The 15,534-nt window shown below is 44.1% G+C and overlaps 1 protein-coding gene across 9 annotated transcripts in view; it reads right to left on the bottom strand.

Annotated features, from left to right (window-relative positions):
- The window catches only part of GGT1 (gamma-glutamyltransferase 1), a 61,754-nt gene that overhangs the window by 8,657 nt on the left and 37,563 nt on the right, over positions 1-15,534 (bottom strand). For 5 of the 9 annotated variants that reach the window (XM_062631385.1, XM_062631386.1, XM_062631390.1 and 2 more), the window contains 4 exons: positions 3,259-3,426; positions 2,491-2,618; positions 2,169-2,258; positions 952-1,144 (listed from right to left, as the gene is read on the bottom strand). In XM_062631385.1, coding sequence (XP_062487369.1) covers positions 952-1,144; positions 2,169-2,258; positions 2,491-2,618; positions 3,259-3,422 — 575 coding nt within the window. In that variant the 5' untranslated portion in view covers positions 3,423-3,426. Of the gene's footprint in view, positions 1-951; positions 1,145-2,168; positions 2,259-2,490; positions 2,619-3,258; positions 3,427-8,739; positions 8,893-9,624; positions 9,818-14,805; positions 14,918-15,227; positions 15,358-15,534 lie in introns of those variants that run through there. The other 4 variants (XM_062631389.1, XM_062631388.1, XM_062631383.1 and 1 more) reach the window with 4 other exon arrangements.

The following is a 15,534-nucleotide window of genomic DNA, read 5'->3' as shown; positions in this document are numbered from 1 at the left end:
TTCTGGTGTCCTCAACATAAAAAGGACATGGAACTGTTGGAACAAGTCCAGAGGAGGCCACGAGGATGATGAGGGGACTGCAGCACCTCCTGTATGAAGACAGGCTGAGAAAGTTGGGGCTGTTCAGCCTGGAGAAGAGAAGGCTGCGTGGAGACCTCATAGCAGCCTTCCAGTGTCTGAAGGGGGCCTATAGGGATGCTGGGGAGGGACTCTTCATTAGGGGCTGTAGTGACAGGACAAGGGGTAACGGGGTAAAACTTAAACAGGGGAAGTTTAGGTTGGATATAAGAAGGAAATTCTTTCCTGTTAGAGTGGTGAGGCACTGGAATGGGTTGCCCAGGGAGGTTGTGAATGCTCCATCCCTGGCAGTGTTCAAGACCAGGTTGGACGAGGCCTTGGGTGGCATGGTTTAGCATAAGGTGTCCCTGCCCACAGCAGGGGGGTTGGAACTGGATGATCTTAAGGTCCTTTCCAACCCTAACGATTCTATGATTCTATGATATGACCCAAATTCCCACTGTCTGAGAGCAGGAGAAATGTTCGAGGAGTCTCTGCAATTTCCCCAGCTGCAGGTAAGATTAGCTTGATATACTTACAGCATGAGGAAAAGCTGAGGATTCAGAAAATATGTTGCTGTCTGACAGATTTATCCCAACAAGTACTCTAATTCCACCTTTGCTCAGACAAATGGACTTCAAAAGACCAGAATTTCTCTCTCTTTAAAGGTCAGGACTGAACATTCCTAAAATTGGCCACATTATTTAGCACTGACAGGCAGCTAGAATAACAACATCAGGCACAGTGAGTGCTGTCACTGGAGGAGAGGCATGCTCCTCACAGATGCTACATTACACAAACATAAAGACTTTTCAGCTAGAATGAAGTTACCCCAAATTTCTCTGTAGAGAACAACAACTGCTCTACCTACTACAGTGAGACTTCTCTACCTACCACAGTGAGGGATTGCTCTCAATTGACTCCTCTCTTGATTTGATGGCTGCTGCAAGGCCTTTCCCAATAGGGAACCCTTCTCTTGCCAACTTGATGCTGGGCAGAAACAGGTTTTCCCATGCCAGTTTGCCATGACGTTTGTGAGCCAGTTCATACCCACGGATTTCTCCTGGCACAGCAATGGACAGTCCTCCTGGAGCAGATGAGGAATGTATTAGTGTTCCATAGCAAGAAAAGAAAGTGATTATAATAGAGTACAGAGGTAGAGCAGGCTTCTATGTTAGCCCTGTTTTTAGGCAGGGATTACTTATACTACATATACTTCCAGCTCGTTTTATGCAGATGATGCTAATGGAATTACGCTGTCCAACATAACATGCCTACATATTGTGGACTGCACCAGACAGAGGTTGAAACACCTCTACCCTCTTCCTATTAACTCACGTTGTTGGGTCTTTTCCCCTCAGTGGGCTCTGCACCGGGGAAAAGCTGCTCAGAACACAGAAGTTATCACAGCTGCCTGCAGTTTCCAGTCCCTCAGAGGAGGACTCACTACAGTACAAGGACACAGACATACTTCAGCCAAAAACCTTTTTGCAGCATTGTAACTACAATTGCAATATATTGATTACTGCATTGCACAGTGATGATGCAGTTTGTTTTGATCCTGTCTTTACTGGCACCTCCCTGAAGTTCTACACATTTCTCAAACCCTCTCCAAGATGCTGTTCCTCCTTGGTTACAGGAGTGACCATGAAGAGAGCTAGTTAGCATTTCTTTTGGTTTTGATTAGAAAATACTGCCCTGAAAGGAAATGAATTCTTCTCTGGAGCCCTTCAACCACTAATTGAAGCCACCACAAAAGGTGTTTAGGGAGGATATTGAACTGACAAGAACTAAGCTGATCCACAAAGATTTATTCAAAAAGGTGTAAAGATAGAACAGGTCATACTCAGTGCTCTGGATTCACCTGCATTCTCATAAAGTGAAAAGCAGGAAGTGCTGAGGTGAATAACCAGTTTGAAGGGCATTATTTTTAGCTTGCATTGTCAGAACAGAGTTTGCAGACTGTGTAAAAGAGGACATTTCTGGGTGAGAAATCCTGGAGATAGGCAAGAAGCTAATTTAAAGAAATACTCTTAATTTAAACATGTCAGTAGTAGCTAATGCTGGAATTATTTGGTCCCCCCAAAGCAATGAAATAGCTTTTGCCATACCTTTCAGAGAAAGCTGTGTGTTGTTCCAAAACATGTCCTCCGATGCTCTGCTTGGAGCCACCTCTCTTGCGTTAATGATTTCCACTTTTCCTTTAATGACAGAGCAAGGAAGATGATGTTTAGCTCTGGACTCAATACACAGGCGTGGTCTCTGTTAAAGTCTGATCAATATGAGCCAGTTTCTTGGCAATTATTTTGAGGATAGTGTGCTCCCCCAGAGGCTGTCAGAATCAATCTTTTACCCTTATTCAGGTAGGATAAATCACCTGCTTGAGTAAAGACTTACCAAACTGTTCCAGATGTGTATGGCCCTGTCTCTTACCTGTGCTGCTATAGATGGTAAAGAAGAGACCCCCTCCAATGCCCATGCTGTGAGCATTCATGAGTCCTACACAGAGCATAGCTGCAATTGCAGCATCCACTGCTGATCCACCTTGCTGAAGGATGTCCCTGTGAAGCAGAAGAGAAGGCATCATATGGTGACATGTTACAGTGTTTCAGCTACCTGTGAGCAGTCAATTAACCTCATCAGAGCAGCTATGACAGATTCTCTAATGCCCATTTGTCTATAGGTTCCTCAGGAAAAAGAAGTTTTGAGCTTCTATCAACTTAGAGAACAGATCCTAATGGTCCAGTTCCAGACCAGATCAGCCCTCAGAGACACATCCACACTAGTCTGGAAGCACCAAGATGTGTTAAAGTGCATGTGGGGACAGGCATCCCAGACACATTCACATGAGAAACAGCAATGCTTGGAGGAGCCTGAAATCTCAGCATTTGCATCTGGGACTAGAGGACAGTTTGCTAAATGAATTTTATAAGGAGCTCAAAAAGCATCTCTTGTTCCCATTGTTCATGAATGATCATGGGGATCTTTGCCTGCTATGCTGTCTTTGAGCAACTGCAGTAACTTTGGTGAGGAATGGTAAAAGCCCAGGTTTTATTATGGCCTCCTCTTTCCACGGGGAGTTTAGAGGTGACCTGTGCTGGTCAACTGCCAGGCTTGCACCTGGACACTGGGGAAACAACAGTTTTATCTTGTGCAAGAGGTGTCAGAGTTAATGCAAGTCACAGAACAATTAGTAGGTACCTTCCAATTATTGAGCACTGCCCCGCGTCTGTCGCCACAGCCGCCTTCTTGTAAGTGTGTGTGTCCCCTGAGTCAGAGGGCAGTCCAAAGAAGAGACCCAGGAACAAGATGAGCCCCAGCAGGGCTGCAGTCAGGACTCCAGTCACCACATAGCACTTCTTCATCTTCCTGTGGAACAAGACAGGATTGTCAACCTTGCAGCTTCTGGGGTGTATGGGAACTAGAAAGCAAATGATCAGACGCAAGAGCAGCCTTTTCATCTGTCTTCTTTCATATCCACTGTTTCCCCCTTCTACCCCCCAGCAGCTGAAGCTCTGCACATGGGAGGGTGGTTGGGAAGGAGTGGCCAGGGGAGCTGTGAGCCCAGTTCTGTATTCCTTGACATTCACAACAGGGTGATGTCCTGCTTTTAAATGGACTATTAAGAGAGAAGAGGATATTCAAGATGTCCTGGTACTGTTACCTTTCAATGGTGATAGGACAACCCAGCCCTTTATGACTACACTCTGAAGATTTTAGATGCTCAGCAAGCATTTAAGTTATGCCCTGCTTGGGAGAACAGGGGCCCAGTGTCAGACTGGATTTTAGCTAGATGCTAAGTCAAGTCAGGAATACCAATCAGAGAGTCTTCACCAGATTTCCCTCTCCTGCACATGCTGGCAAGGCCTTTGCCCCTTTGTAATGTGATGGAGTTGGGCACTACATCCTGCCCACACCCTGGATGCAGGCTGGATTTGATCTTTTCCTCCCTATTCTTAGCCACATGGTGAGGCTGTATATGACCCTTCCCACCTTTCCAGCCCTTGAGCTATGGGCAGTGAATGGCTTCCTCCTCCCCCAAACCTCTCACAAACAGGGTCTTACAAATATCTGCTCACTCAGATTCATACCAAGACTTTTCTATGGGCATTGCCAGCACCATTTCTATGCCCCTGCCATCACTGTGCAGAACAACTATTCTAACAACTCCAAAGCTTTTATCAGCTTCCCCTTTACCCATTCCTGCCATCCTGTTTGCAAAGTGATCTGCTTCAGTGGGCACCTGAAAGCTCTGAAGTGTTACCAGAAAGGAAAAGGCCCCCAAACAGCAACTTGGGCTAGTTACAGCAGGTAGGCAACCTCATACACCAAAAAAAAACAGTAGATTCATAGGTGAGAAGGGAAATTCAAAGAGCAGAACATAACTGATGTTAGTCATATCATTTTCAGAGGAAAACTTAAAAAAGAAATTAACTTTATATAATGTGCTTTCAAACACCATGTCTGTGGAGGAGTCTCTGTCCAGAAGGCTGTGAATGACCACTGCAAAACACATCTTAGTCATTAGCAAGCAACCTTGGCCAAACTATTTGGCACACCCCAGTATGAACACAGCATCCCACCCTGTCCAGGCCCTTGGCCAGAGCACCTTTCCAGTGAGCCTGCCACTTCCAGATGGTGATGGGCAGTGGTCACGTCTTCATGTTTCCTGGTGCTGCACACAGCTGCTCCTGGGGTGCACAGGGTTACAGTTCATCTGTGAGTGAGCAGAAGTCACCAAGGAGCTCTCTGGCATGCACGTTACAGATACACACCAGGAAGATTGAGAGCTATTGCGGGGATGGAGAGTTACTACCACCTTGCTGGGACTCACAGTTGATGAAATACTTCTTGAACAGCTACACTTTGACCCATTTCCTTTTCCATTACAAGATTCTTCCATCAAAAAAGACCTAAATTCATCATATTGCCTTCAGGGACCGACTTCCCCCTCTGTAGGGCAGCTCTGGGTGTTAACTTTGACTACTGTACTTGTGTAATAGGCCAAATGCCCTTTACCTTTTGGAAGCATCTTGCCACATTCAGAGACAAGCCAATCCATGGCATTGTGGGTGAAGAGTGGATCCATCAACCCTACCCTCTGTGGATGCTCAAGAGCCCAAAGTAGAACAAACTCCATCAGCCAGAGCAGCACTCGGCGCCTTGCAGCAGCAGCAGGATTAGGGAGCAGTGAGCATGCCAGCACTGAGGTAACTAGAGGAAACAGGCCAGGCCAGCCAAACCAAAACTCTTCTCAGAGGGAGGAGACCAGCAAGCACTGTCCCCTCACCCACCCCACTCCTGTTATTTCAATTAGGAGGTCTCTAGCCAAAACCTGTATCTGTGGGTCTCATTCTGAGCAGTAATGATATCTCCAAGTAAAGCAGCTCAAACCAGGGTGTAAATATACTGCTGTTCTGCAAACAAATGTCAACTGAGGGCAGTAAAAGGTAAATGGATGAAAATTCTTTCCAGGTTCTAGAACTTGATTTACACTCAACTACTTTTAGAAGAGACCAGTGGCCTGTTAGCGGAGCAATGACTGTGCAGGGAAACAGAGAAGCCATTATGCCCCCAACAATAGCTCACACACAGCCTCAGAGTTTACAGGCAGTTTTGTTTGTTGGCAGAGGGAGCTCAGCTTCAGCACTGGCAGTCTCCTCCAGGCTTCACAAGAAATGCCAGGGGAGCTTTTATCTACGCCCCAGCCAGGCAGAAGGTACTTTGTTTTATCTGAAGGCTGCTCTATGCTGGGCTGTCCTGCAAGCACGGGGTGACTCAAGTGCCTTGGTGGGTGAGTTAACCCGTAGGCTCCTGGCTAGGGCTGTGCAATTCTGTACAGCTGCCTGCCCCACTGCCAGGTCAGGCAAGATATTCTTTGAGCAGGAGAGTAGAAGGGGAAACCTCAGCTGGTACCTCTGCTCTCATCTTTCACCTCCTCTCTGGATTCAGATGATGCTTATGAGCATCTCCTAGACCTGTAAGAGCTTCAAGCAGAGTGTCCAGCTGCCTGGTGAGTGCACAGACCTTGAAAAGGGTTCTCCAGCTCACTTCATAAAACTCAGGTGCAGCTCCAGGCCCGCTGCCAGTCCCTCAGACACACACTATTGGCAGCAGGAACAAGCACACAAACTGCCTCGGAGACACTGCTTGCCAGGCACTGCTTCTGTACAGCACTGTGGGACCACATTGCCCTCTGTGGGCCAACTGGGGCCAGAAAAAGTGAATGCTCTTGATAAAAGTGCATCTGTGCAATCTGTCAGATTGATCCTACTAAGGAAGAAACAAACGCATGAGCTAAAGATCTGCAGCTTTCTCTTCTTAAACAGTACAGAAGGAAAACTCAGCTGAGGATAATCCCCTCTGCCTCAACTGCCAGCTCAACTCCCTTAAGTTCCTTAACCTGTTCCAGGCCTGACCCTAGAGGGAAACATCCCTTGCACAGTTCTTACTGCCTTCCTAGCTGTAGCACATCAGAGAGCCAAAGAGACATTTGTTTTCTGCATGGCAAGTGGGAGATGGATCAGAACCCTGCAGATATCCATTCTCTAGCACACCTTTCCATACTTCCCTGTGCTCTGGGTAGGTGCGTTGCAGGAATTTTGCACCAATGGTCTTTTTGAGCCTCAAGTCCCCACTAGGATTTATTGTTGGGTGTAGAGCAGCAGCTGCAGGCCACCACACGAGCTATTGTCTGCTGAGGCTGGCTTTAACCTCCAAATTTCTGCCAAATCCAGCTGCTTGGAACTTGGCTAGCACTTCAGTCACAGAGCGTTGCTTGGCAGCAGCAATAGGTCTCCAGGAAAGAGGCCTATAAAACCATTAAAAGCAATATGATTATTTCTCACTGTTATAAAGTTTCAACAGTCAATCCTAGCCATGGTATTTATAAAGTAGCCTGATAATCTGTCTTAATTTGTATTAGGAGAGGGGGAGGACCATACGCTTGTATGAGCAACCCAAATGAGCTGTATTCAGATGTGTCACAACATTCACAACCTTATTTTAAGCATCACACTTTTTGAATTAGAAGAATCCAGTGCAACAGGCTAGCTAGTGTCAGGCAGGAAATACAGAGTCTGACATCTCTGCCAAGAGGGCTGGTGTATGCTGTAGAGATGAGGCACCTGCCACTGTCAGGGAAAGCACTGGGAGAACTGGAAGAGGAGATGTACCAACCAGAAAGCAGGGGAGAGAGAACAGTGGAATACCAGAGGATGACAAGGGAGTTCATGCACTGCCTTGTTCTTGAATGAAGCACTGAAGGAATCATCCACCGACAGCATCTAGAACTTTAACTCCAAACTTTAACCCAAGAGGTCTGTGCTTTAAACCCATCATGCAATGGCTGCATACCTCAGCACCACTCCTAATCATTCCTTGTACTCCCAGCCCCAACCCAGTAGCCAGCACTTGGCCATTAGTTTCAAGACATTCCCCAAACAGCACACATGCAGGCAGGCAGATTCCCCTACAAGGTACTGATCGTCATGGTGGACTAGCAGGTGTTTTTTTCCATAACTATTTCTACCTTGTCCACATGGTGTCTTCTAGAGACTTTAAACAAAGTATTAACAACCACCTCTTGTACCTAAGGAAATCACTTCCAATTCAAGTCTGATACAGATTTCTGTAGAAAGCTGACTCAAAGACTAAAGTACATGGAATTCAAAAAGAGCAGGTATTTTAAGTCTAGTAAATTCTAAGCCACACAATGAGATAGGAGATACATTCTTGTATTGAGCTGGAACTTAAAACTATGAAGTTCTTGTGCATACCCATTACGAGATTTAAGTTGAAGTCTTATGCAGTCTTCATCTCCACCAGTGATAAGGGAACTTAAGCAGAGTTCAACCAAGCCATAAAGAAGCCCAAAGAGGCTTCCAAATTCAGATCTAGGCAGTGGTCCTGCCTGGAGCAGGGGGAAAGAGCAGTCCCTGGAGAGACTTCAGTAACTCCATTTGACACAGTTAAAAGCCTTCCTCAGAGCTAGTGCTCCATGTTGGTTCCTGCCCTGCTGTCCTGCACCCTGTGTGACTTGCTGCCTCCTTCCCCTCAGATGTAGGCAGTATTTTGCCCAATGTAGAGCAAACTCTGAGCTCACTGAGAGACAAGAATTTCCTCTTGAAGCAACTTTTTTCCCCCTGAAAAAGCTTTCATGTTTTCCTGAAGAAATTTTAGTGTCAAATCGAACAATTTTTATTTTAAGACACCCAGCATAAACTATGAAGTGAAAAAAAAGCAGAATGGTGAAATAAATGCAGAATACCCCATTTCACATTGTTTTCACAGTGTTTTCTAGTTGGGGACCTTCCAGAAATCCAGAACTGTCAAACTCGATCTCAAAAATGCAAGTTACTAAGATAAAGTTTTATAAACCCATTCAGAACATCGCTGTTACATTCACTCCCAATTTAAAATCAAAATGCTTCTTAAAATAGTTCTATTCTCCCAACTGTTGCAAAAGATGTTTTCAAATGCTCTTCTGACATTCAACTAGAATTTATTAGACTTGAGCATATTCAGACTTGTTAGTCAGGTCCCATCAATTCTCTTTTGGCAAGCTTTCATCTGAGTGTTAAAAAAGTCACATTGTCACAAAAGTCTGTTGAATAAGATCCCACACAGCACTTCCAGGCTGAGGGGATAGCCTAACAAAGGTAATTTCTAATTTCCTCTTACCTTTCAAACATATTTGCAAGTCTGTTTTGTTCTTTTTACGCAGGTCTCTATGTACTGATATCCTTTGAATATCCTTGCTCATGCATTGAACCGTTTCCTAGGGACGGTACATCCTTGTAGCAGTAACCACTTATGTTCCCTTAAAAGCTCTCTGAAGTGTACCATTTGATATTTGTACTGTTCTGCTCACGGAGACCAACTCATTGAAACTCATTATGTTTGAATTCACAGTACGAGAGGAATGCACATGTAATCATTGACTAGGTGAAGTGTCAAGAACCCACACCTTTTAAAATGCATATTTTAGCATCCACAAAGGTTGTGTATCACCAGCAGAATCATTCTGTGTTCTTGAATTCAGTTACTACATGGTGCAAACATGAATTTTCCCACACCTCATCACTAGCTCTTAAGCTCTGAGCAAATATGTGGTCATCTTAAGTAGAAGTGCTCCCATCTCATGTACCCTCACACCCCTCTTGCCTAACCCACTGGCGCATTGTGGCTCAAAAAGAGAGGGATTTCAAGTGGGTCTGTAACTTGCAACTTAAACCTAGACACATGGAGCTGTGATTACGTTTGGTGGGAATAACCTCTCTGCCAAAGGAAAATCACTGCCTGCAATGTGAGGGCACCTGACCAGCTCACATACCTGTTCTTCAGTAATCACAACTACACACTACTTTAAATTGTCATTGGGTTTAGTTCAGATTAACACTCCTGTCATCTAGCTGCAAAGAGAAGATGCAATGCCTGTTCTGCTACCCCTGCTCCCATAGCAGCACCCTCTGGCAGGATGGATGGCAGAGCAGGAAGGTAGGGATGAAGAAACCTGCCCTCCATCACTTATCCTCATTGAGACTTTTAAGCAACAATCCTACATACCTGTTTGTGCCACATCTGGAAGCATGGTTGCAGCTCAAAGGTTGCAGCTCACCTTCCATAAAACAGGGTAGCATAAACCCCAGTAGCAACCCAGACTCAAGGTAATGAGTTGCACAAACTGTCTTTGTACTCAAACAACTTGGTTACAAAAGCTGAATGCCCATCCAGAATGCAGCACAGGCAAATCACAGCAAGAGTTCAAGCTCACATGCCTTGTGGCCAGGTGGCTGTCCTGTAAACACAGAATGAAGCAAAGTCTGCCTGAATGCCAGTCAACACTGCCTGATGCTATCTTTTGAATACTAGGATTAGTCAACTGGTTAATGTCTCAATTCCAAATATGCTCAGTCTCTCTGCCCCACTCCAACCTTTGATACACCAGATCTTTACTGACTTCAGAAGGATGGTACCTGTACTACAATGACTCATTAACAAAGTTTGGCCTAGCTTCAAAAGTAAAAGTATTTGAGAACGTGCTTCCCCTGCTTCAAAATACACATCTTAATAGCAACAAAATGGATTTCTCTTTATTGTTTACATTTGGTAAAATCAGTACTATAAAACAAGAGCATTACAGCCTTAAGATATTTGTAAGGGATTTAGGATCTTTTCAAATACCCCTTTCAACTTTAGGACTATAAAACTATGTCCCTGAAGTAGACCTAGGTCAGAAGAGTACTTCCTGTCTGCAACATTTGTATCAGAGGGTGCAAGGTGACATGAAAATGCTGCTAGATGTAAGAGATCCCTGTTCTAAATCGTAATTATCCAACTGTTACTCTTCATCCCAATTGCTGAAAGGCAAGTTTTAAAACAGTATGCCACCAAAATGAAGCAAATTCCTATGTCCTTCATGGGCAATGCAGTGTCATCTCTGCATATTCTTAACAGCACAGAGCTGGAGTAACTTGGATGCTCCTCAGCAAGTTACTCTTTCACTTATGCATGAGTAGAGTTGAGGATAGGGTCAGAGAAAGTTACGAAACCTGAAGTTAGTGTTTCTGGTTCTGATGTAGATAAATAGCTTGCTACATACAGGTTGTGCTATGCACAACTCCCTCATTTCAGTTTACATGGTCTTTGGGAACAGACAAGTATCTTTGTGTAGGCATTAATACAATAGATAATCCTGTTATAACACAGCCTTGCATGTTTCAAGAAGCAAAGCCACATCTCAGAGTAACACCATATTTAATGCAGCTACATGGCTGCCTTGCTAATCTCAACACAGAATTATAGAACCCATTACAAAAAAAAAGAAGAAAAGCATCTCCTGCAGGGCTTGCCGCCTCTCTCCACGTGTGATGCTCATGGCAGGGTCAGCTTTAAAATTATCCAAAAATTAGCATGTGCTATTACATTGAAACATGAACAACAGAGTGAAAGCTCCATTTGTTTCTTCTGAAGGAATGCATCTGTCAGCATTTGAAGCAATGCCTTCACAGCTCTTGTAATAGAACTTGCAGATACTGAAAACCCCCAGGCAACCTGAAGGCACTTCTAGGTAATTTTCCTTTCTGCTTCCTCCCTCACCCCCACTGATTTTTTCCATGGGGATTTCATGAAGCAACACCAGCAACAACTCGCACAACACAGATCACACAATCACATCTACTGTTAAGATTCCTCCTTTTATGGCAGGACATGCAATACAATCCAATCCTCCATTTCCTGATGTTTTAACTAACACCTTATTGGAACAGAAGCATTAGAAGATGCCCTAATTTTGCAGGTTAGCTAATTTTTTCCATGGGGAAGTCTTTCCCCTCTAATAGAACAATGTTCCATTCCAATACTACCTGAACAGAAGCATCAAATAGTACCTTGAGTGTCCAGTAACATAGAGATGTAAATAAGCCTGCAAAGTTTCTTCCTACAAAATAAGTTTCCTTTCTGATCCCTTGCTCCACTCCTCTGCCTTTGGGGCCCCCAGTGGAAGTCAGGTACCACTCGTGTGTGTAGCAGACAGTCCTAATATAAGCTGGACACCACACAAAAACCACTAATGAAAAAGATCACTGCTGAAAAAGTCCTTGAAAACAAGTGACTAGGGGAGACTCTTAAGAGAAAAGATACTACAGGAACTGGAAAAGTTGCCTAGCGTGTAATAGGTCAAACTGACTAAGAGCATGGGCACAACAGCTGACTTTCAAAGCTGAAACTAAATAAGCAGATATTGGGTCAGAGCCAAAGCACCTCCTTCCCCTCCAATGAGAGCTGATTCCACTATAACACACCTGCTCAAAGAGGAGGAACCCACTGAACTCATTTTATGAAGTCTGGTTTCTGATGATAATCCGTAGGTGCAAAGGTAAGCAATGAAGAGATAATTGGAAAATGAGGAGGTTTATTACCCTTTCTTGCCAGCCACATAGCCCAGTTCTGGTTACATTCTTCTACGCACATAGGTAGCTGAAGTAGTGTCACTGGGACTTCTAGTGTGACAGCTCACAAGGCTCCTTGGTTGATTGCCGTGCAGAAGGAGCAGTGATTCACCTTTGACAGAGAAAACTGGGATGTGCTTAATAGGGGAAAGTTTTGATAAAGCCTTTTGAGGTTGTACTTTTCTGACATCAAGGATTTGTGCCACTGGCATATTAATAAAATTGTTACGGTCCCAATGGGTTCTGATTCTATAGTTACTATAATTCTAATGATATTCCAGATGTAGAAAAGAGATAAATCTAAAGGAGACGATGATTAGACAGTGATATAAGATCTTCAAATGGATTATGACTGATACATAGATTATACAGTTTAGGTGATAAGAAGGGTCAGCACATTGCCTGAGCTGTCTTAGAAAGGAGATTTCTACATCTTGTGTGATCTTGTTCTGCCAGATAGAGGATGTATGTATGAAAGAAGGAACAACTTAGTAGTGGTATTCTGTTTTGTAAGAGCACTGTCTTGATTTTGATAAATAAGGATGTTAACCTTTCCTATTTTCTGTTCAAATGACTGGCTGTAATAACTCAGTATGCCAAAATGAGCATAAAGTCAGTAACAAGGACAAATTCATTAAGCCTTACCTAATTTCAAGTCTTATCTGACAATAACTGCAGATCTTCTGCTCATCCCTTCCAGAAAAGGGCATCTGCCCTCTGTTCAAAGTTTGTCTTATCACTTTTCCTCAATTTATTTTCCCTCTGCTACTTAGACTCAGTCTTTACACATAAATTTTATGTGTATTTGTGTCAAGCTCCACAGTTTCCAAAACCTACACCAATCTGTGCTATGTATTTATCAGCTTTATGAAGCCCTTTCATCTTTGCAAACCCTTTCTGCCCGGCCATCAAGGACTTGCAGCTAACAGATCTGCCTTTCCCACAGCAGCCAGCTCAGCAACACAATCCCAGACAGGCTCCCCTCGAAGTCCTGGCATAAAAGGGAGGAGAGGGCTACTGAAGGAAGGGAGGGGGAAAGAAGAGAGAATAATGTGGGGTAAAGAAGAAAACCTAAACTGGTAGAAGAGAAAAACAGGAAAGGAGAATGAAGGAGGCAGGCAGGAGGACAAAAAAGTCTAAAGGAAAGGAAGAAGCAATAAACAATGCCCGTTCTCAAGGCTAGATGCTTTCTTCAGTTTAGCCTGACTGCTGCAGTTGGATCTATGCTTCACATACACGTGGAAGCTCTCAGATCACACATAAAGTCTGGACTTTCTTAGTGCTCTGCAGAAGGTTTTACTTAATGTTATTGTCATAGCAGGCAACTATTTAATATTTCATAGACTGTAAAGCATCTGGACAGCAAATAAACAAAAAACTAGATTCCAAAATAATTAATGAACTCGAGCCTGCATTCACTGAAGAGGAATCAGCAGACTTCAGCAGAACTTGGAAAAGAGCTCAGTTTCCAACTGAAAAAAAATGTGGAGCTACCTGCTTAAATTCACCTTCTTTTGCTAAATCAAGGCTCTACAGATTGAGAAGTCTTTTAACCGCCATGGAGCTGGTTTGAATAACTTTGCTTCTCCTGGAGTAGCCATGGTCTGACTCCTGCTTGTCATAGACTTCTAGATCAGAAAATATAGCCCAAGGACTGGGACCTTGTGTTGGATTAGAGAGAAGAGCCTTGGTCCTGGGCGGCCTGCCTTTGACGTATTAGAAGGGCATCAGCACAAACAAAATAGCTATATGGGGACAGAGTGTTTTTTTAGTGAGGGATGTGTACCTCTTCCACTAGAGAGGTAACCAGAGCTGCTGGATTCAGCTTCAGTAATTGGCATGAGACGGAGATACCACAGCATAAGAAATAGCCAAGAGCAGGACCAGGTCTTTGGTTTCCAAGCACAAGTAGAAGAGGGGCATTCTTTTTGTTCTGGTAATGCGCATACAGCCTTCTGCATGATGTTCTGGTCCTTCATGTGTCTAAATATTCATTTTCCCAGACAGAATCTGTTCCTTCTCACACAAATACTGTTGCGCTTGACAGCTCCTTACAACAGAAATTTCTTTACAAACAATTAAATGTGACCTGCTTGGTTTAGTTCAGGACATTTCTTTCTGTTTCACAGGCCAGTTTCCCCATACTCAACTAATCCATGACGTGCCCTGCTGAGTGCTGTCCCTGCTCTGCATCAGGAGCTCTGCTCTCTCCCACAGCATTGGCCTTCCACTCTACTTCTCAAAGACACCCCCAGCATCATCCCATTGTCCTGGCAGCTTTTCTGGCTCTGCACCTGCCTCCTGGCCCTCCTCTTTGCTGGCAGGTAAGAAAGAAACCTGTCAGCGCTTGACCTCCAGTCCAATAGGGTTTGCATTTCCTAGGTTATATTCCAAAGCACAGAATGACGTGAAAAGAGGAGCTCTGCAAGATCTGTTGATTTCAAGCCCAGAAACTAACTTTCTCTGAAAAGGACTATTTTTCAACAGGACATTGACTTAAGTAAGAATTTTTCATCTTTAAGAAACTATGAAATCTGCCTTTCAGTGTTTGTATAGCTCTGACCTCTGTAGTAGTTTGAGTCTTTCCTCTATCAGATAAGCACTTATCTTAATGGTGCTGTACTAAATATAAAACTAGGGTCAAATTGTGACTCAGCCTTATGACCCTACATACCAACTTTTCATAGACCTTTTCAACCCAATAAGCAGTGAAGACCACCATCAAGTAGGGTGGCAGATAAGATACCTTCAAAGGGTTGGATGGGCCATGAAAAGGTGAAATATCTTGCCCACTGACCTGAGTAAGATCCCTGGTTACTAGACTCCCAGCTCCCTTCGCTGATCTCAGCCTCTGTCAGAAAACTGAATTCCTCTGGAAACCATTTAGTTAACGTACTGCTGATCCTATCAAGCCACAGTGTTAAGCAACAACCCTAGGGGGTGTTCAGATTGCCTGGACAGAGACTCTGCTGCCCGCGACCTGGCCTTCATTAACTGAGAGAATCCAAAGTCAACACAGTAAATCAAAACCTGGCAATCCCTATAAAAGAGAAAGACTTGCTCTTCAAACCTAAGCCTGAAAGCTTGTGAAACAAAGGTACACTTTTATAACTATGATTAAAGAGCTGGAAAGGCATGCAAGAAAGGGAAAGAAACAACTCTTCAACTTCACACCCCAAAATAAGGAGATGGTAAGATAAAATCATGCTGTTTACTCACTGCTTTAAAAGCTCTGTTCTCCCTGCGTGCAGTTCAACTTTGGCTAGTGACACCAAAAGGCTTCTGCCTTGCTCTCTTCCCCTTACTCTTCAATGGCTCCCAGAAGCAGGGATTTCAAAAGCAAGACTGGTCATACAGAGCCGAGAGGCAGCAAGTCTTTATATATGGGAGTGGTAAGAGAGGGTGATGTACTCATATCTTTGAGCAGTAAAGGCATGCCACCCTTCCCCCTCCCTGTCCCTGAAGAATTGCTGGCTCACAGGGCAAGCTGAGAACAGAGTGGACAGACACTTTCCATGCCGCACTT

The sequence above is a fragment of the Pezoporus occidentalis genome, unplaced genomic scaffold, assembly GCF_034315485.1.
Source record: "Pezoporus occidentalis ecotype Australia unplaced genomic scaffold, CSIRO_AGI_Poc_V1 ctg37, whole genome shotgun sequence".
In the NCBI taxonomy this organism is placed as follows: Eukaryota; Metazoa; Chordata; class Aves; order Psittaciformes; family Psittacidae; genus Pezoporus; species Pezoporus occidentalis.
This window is presented reverse-complemented; position numbering and strand designations above follow the sequence as displayed.